Below are 3,423 nucleotides of genomic sequence, written 5' to 3'. Positions count from 1 at the left end.
GATCGTTGTGTTTATTAAAATAAAACGAAACTGTATTTTAACGGGTACTACCTACCTATATTTATATTGAGGTTTGGCTAAACTTAATAAACATGGTCATTTTTGTTTAAATTTACGCTTAAATTTATGGTTATTACTTTTAAAGAACATTTTATATTCAACATAATATTGGTACCTTTACTACTTTTGTATAAATTATACAATAGGTTTTGTACAATTTATAATAGACATGTTAAGTTACCTACTTTGTACTTTTGTGTTTGAGTTATCATTATAAATATATTTATTGATTTTTAGAACAAGGAATCGACGAAGAAGCCTTCAGAGATTTAACCGAGTTAATGGTACGTGAACTGGTTCCACATATAGGATTCCGTAGTAAGATTTTCAAAAAGATTGGAGAGTTAAAATCATTTAACAATACAAGTTCTTCATTTTTAAAATTGGTGGTAAGTTTCCTGAACAATTATATTATAAATTACAGTAAAACTTTAATAAGTCTAAAACATTGATAAGTTTAAATTAATTAACATTCCCTTGCGAGTCAACACTTTGCATTTGTAAACACTTTTTAGTTTTTGGTTTTTCATTTTATTTCCTACAGGAAACAAGTTCTGCAGAATATAATGTCTTTGATAGTGGTAATTTGCAACAGGTTCAGAACGTTTTGAACAATGATGAATTAGAATGTATGTTATATTTTGTTTTGATCTGTACCCACCAGATTGTAATATAATAATAAATTATAAAAGTATATATTTAATTACATAACGGTAGATACTGACCAAACATTGGGACAAGGAAGTGATAAAGAAGTTATTGAATCATTTATGGAAAGTTTAGACCATGATAATATTGCAGGAAGCTCAACCAATGTTGTATGGAATGATCAAAATCAATGTGTAACAAAAAAACTAGTAAATTCAGTTGTATGTGATGATTTCAATTATTTATTTAAATTTAATTTATTATGACATTCGTCAGTAGCATTTTTAAATATGTGTGTAAACTGGGTACAATTAAAGTAGATGAAAAATTATATTAATTGAAGTAACATTCAAAAAGTGACTTGTAATATAATTATTAATTAATATAAATTAATCGTCACTTAATTGTATAGTGTTTCAATATTTCAATTTTGAACCATCTATTAAAGTATAATTATGTATCTTTTTATATAGTCTGAAAATTGCGTTAACCAAGTTTACACATTACCCGTAACTCATGTATGTACTTATATCATTCTTAACATTCAATTACTTTTTAATTATAAACAAATTTCTTCTCATAAATTAGGAAAAGAGATCTGTAAATGACTTGAAAAATATTCTGTTGAGTTATCACGAAGGTCAAATTATTATTGATTATTATAAAAATCACAATTTGTTAAATGGTCCAATGAGGAATAAACTAAGTCATTTAGTTATCAGCCATACGCTTAAAAATATAAATGAAAAAAAAATATCCACTACCAAACTTAATGCCTTGTCTCAAGATATAAAAGATATATTCCCAAATGAAAATATCCAAACCTATTATTTACCATACAAAAAAGAATCTGACAAAGTAACTCCCACTCGAGGAAAGTTGTGGGACAAATATTGCAACATGCGTAGAGAAATCAGAAATAAGAAATCTACTATACAAACTAAAGATAATGTGGTTTTTGAATATGATAATAATGAAGGTGATGTTTTTACCTAAATAAGTAGTATTTTATTATTTATATTAATTACAAATTTGGGTTTGTATTTTTATTATTATTTTTAGAACCAACTGAAGAAATAATATGGTTAAAAAATAACTTGGCCCCTTGGAATATGGTTATTGAATATTGGAAGAAAACATTTCATTTCCGGTATAATTCTTTATCGCATAAGGAAAAGCACTACTCATATTTCAGTGACTTACCAGCTATTAAGGGTCCAATAGGATTTACTTTAGTAAGTACAGGACAATTTTTAATAAGACATTTTAAACATTTTATTAGTCTCTTGATCTTGTGGATGTATGGTGTATATATATAATCAAGTGCTATTCTTTACAGATTGAGTTAGATTTTGAACAATTGTATCCAGGAAAAGATCTAACACTGTTTACAAATTTTGAGTTGTTCAAAACCAAAATTCCAAATTTGATAAGGAATTACAAGTATAAAGGGATTGATAGCTTGGTTGATGAAATACTGACTCCTACTGTACTTGGTAAGTTTAAATTCAAAAATTTAAATATTTTTTTTTGGAGTAAGTATTAAATAATAAATGTTAATACTATATTGATCAATTTGAAAATTGAATTACAGGTTATGATAATATTGCTGCCTTAAAAGTTTTAATTGAATTATTTAAGCCAATAAATGTATGCAAGCGGTCTGCTACTGGAAGTTCAAAGGCAACATATTGGAGACCTTCAAAATTAGAATTAAAACAGTCTTTTATCTATTATGTAAATGTAAGAAAGAATTTATCACATGGGTATTTTAAAATTTGATTATTTATTGATAAATATTTGTTTAACAGAGTACCATTCAAGTAAAAGAAGTGAATGAAGAAAAAAACAAGAAAGCTCAAAGATTACAACAAACTGTGCAGCCTTACATGATATTTGTTTGTGGAACTGAATCAGAACATCAAATATCTGAATTTTATGTAATCATAAACAATCACATTTTCAAAGTGGAAAGTGGATTGAAAGCGGTAGATATATGTTTTAAGTCGTTTTTTGCCCTAAACCTTAACTATACTGACGAATCAAAGCAGGTGTGGTATTTCATACAAAAATATTTCTACAAAATTGAAACCAAATATGATAAATTCTACCAAAATGTTAACAACTTAATACATGATATAAATACTGTAGTCTAATCAAATTATAATTTACAATTGCTTAGTTAGAGGATTTTATGAAGTGAATTTATTATTTTTTGATTTGTTAGTATTATAAGTTTTTATTTGATTAGTTTAATTTTGAATTTAAACATTAAAATGCCTTCTTGTTTTATATGTTTAGTTAATTTTGATTTTCAATCACATTTGTTGAGACATATCACACTATTCCATTCATTTGTTAATATAACAGTATATAAATGTTTAGAGGATGATTGTCTCAGAATATTTAGTACTTTTAATTCATTTAGAAAACATTTAAAATCACATGCTAACTTTGAGTGTATAATATCAGATAATGTAATAATCACAGATAGTATAAATGATATAAATATTGAACAAAATAATTGTACTGCAGAAATCTGTGAAAGAGAAATAAATTGTTCTGAAATAAGTATAGATTCATTCCATGAAATAGTAACAGGAGATGCAGTAAATATAATGGCAAAATGGTATAATGAGGCTGTAGTTCCCAGAAATAAAGTACAAAGTTTTATTAATGATATTAAATCAATTAATGTGAATAGCATGCAACTTC

At 25.8% G+C, this 3,423-nt stretch overlaps 2 protein-coding genes across 2 annotated transcripts; both read left to right on the top strand.

Annotated features, from left to right (window-relative positions):
- Nucleotides 1-6: 6 nt before the first annotated feature.
- On the top strand, nt 7-1,227 carry LOC115034901. Its single transcript, XM_029492421.1, has 3 exons — nt 7-449; nt 605-689; nt 778-1,227. Exons 1-3 carry the CDS (start codon nt 342-344, stop codon nt 972-974), a joined length of 390 nt encoding a protein of 129 aa, XP_029348281.1. The 5' UTR covers nt 7-341; the 3' UTR covers nt 975-1,227.
- LOC107884234 lies at nt 1,209-2,896 on the top strand. Its single transcript, XM_029492420.1, has 5 exons — nt 1,209-1,687; nt 1,771-1,943; nt 2,048-2,204; nt 2,303-2,451; nt 2,520-2,896. The coding sequence occupies exons 1-5, from the start codon at nt 1,399-1,401 to the stop codon at nt 2,862-2,864; spliced, it is 1,113 nt and encodes a 370-aa protein (XP_029348280.1). The 5' UTR covers nt 1,209-1,398; the 3' UTR covers nt 2,865-2,896.
- Nucleotides 2,897-3,423: the final 527 nt, after the last annotated feature.

This window comes from Acyrthosiphon pisum, unplaced genomic scaffold (genome assembly GCF_005508785.2).
Source record: "Acyrthosiphon pisum isolate AL4f unplaced genomic scaffold, pea_aphid_22Mar2018_4r6ur Scaffold_21477;HRSCAF=24080, whole genome shotgun sequence".
NCBI lineage: Eukaryota > Metazoa > Arthropoda > Insecta > Hemiptera > Aphididae > Acyrthosiphon > Acyrthosiphon pisum.
The sequence above is the reverse complement of the archived record's forward strand: the minus strand, read 5'-3'. Positions and strand labels throughout refer to the sequence as shown.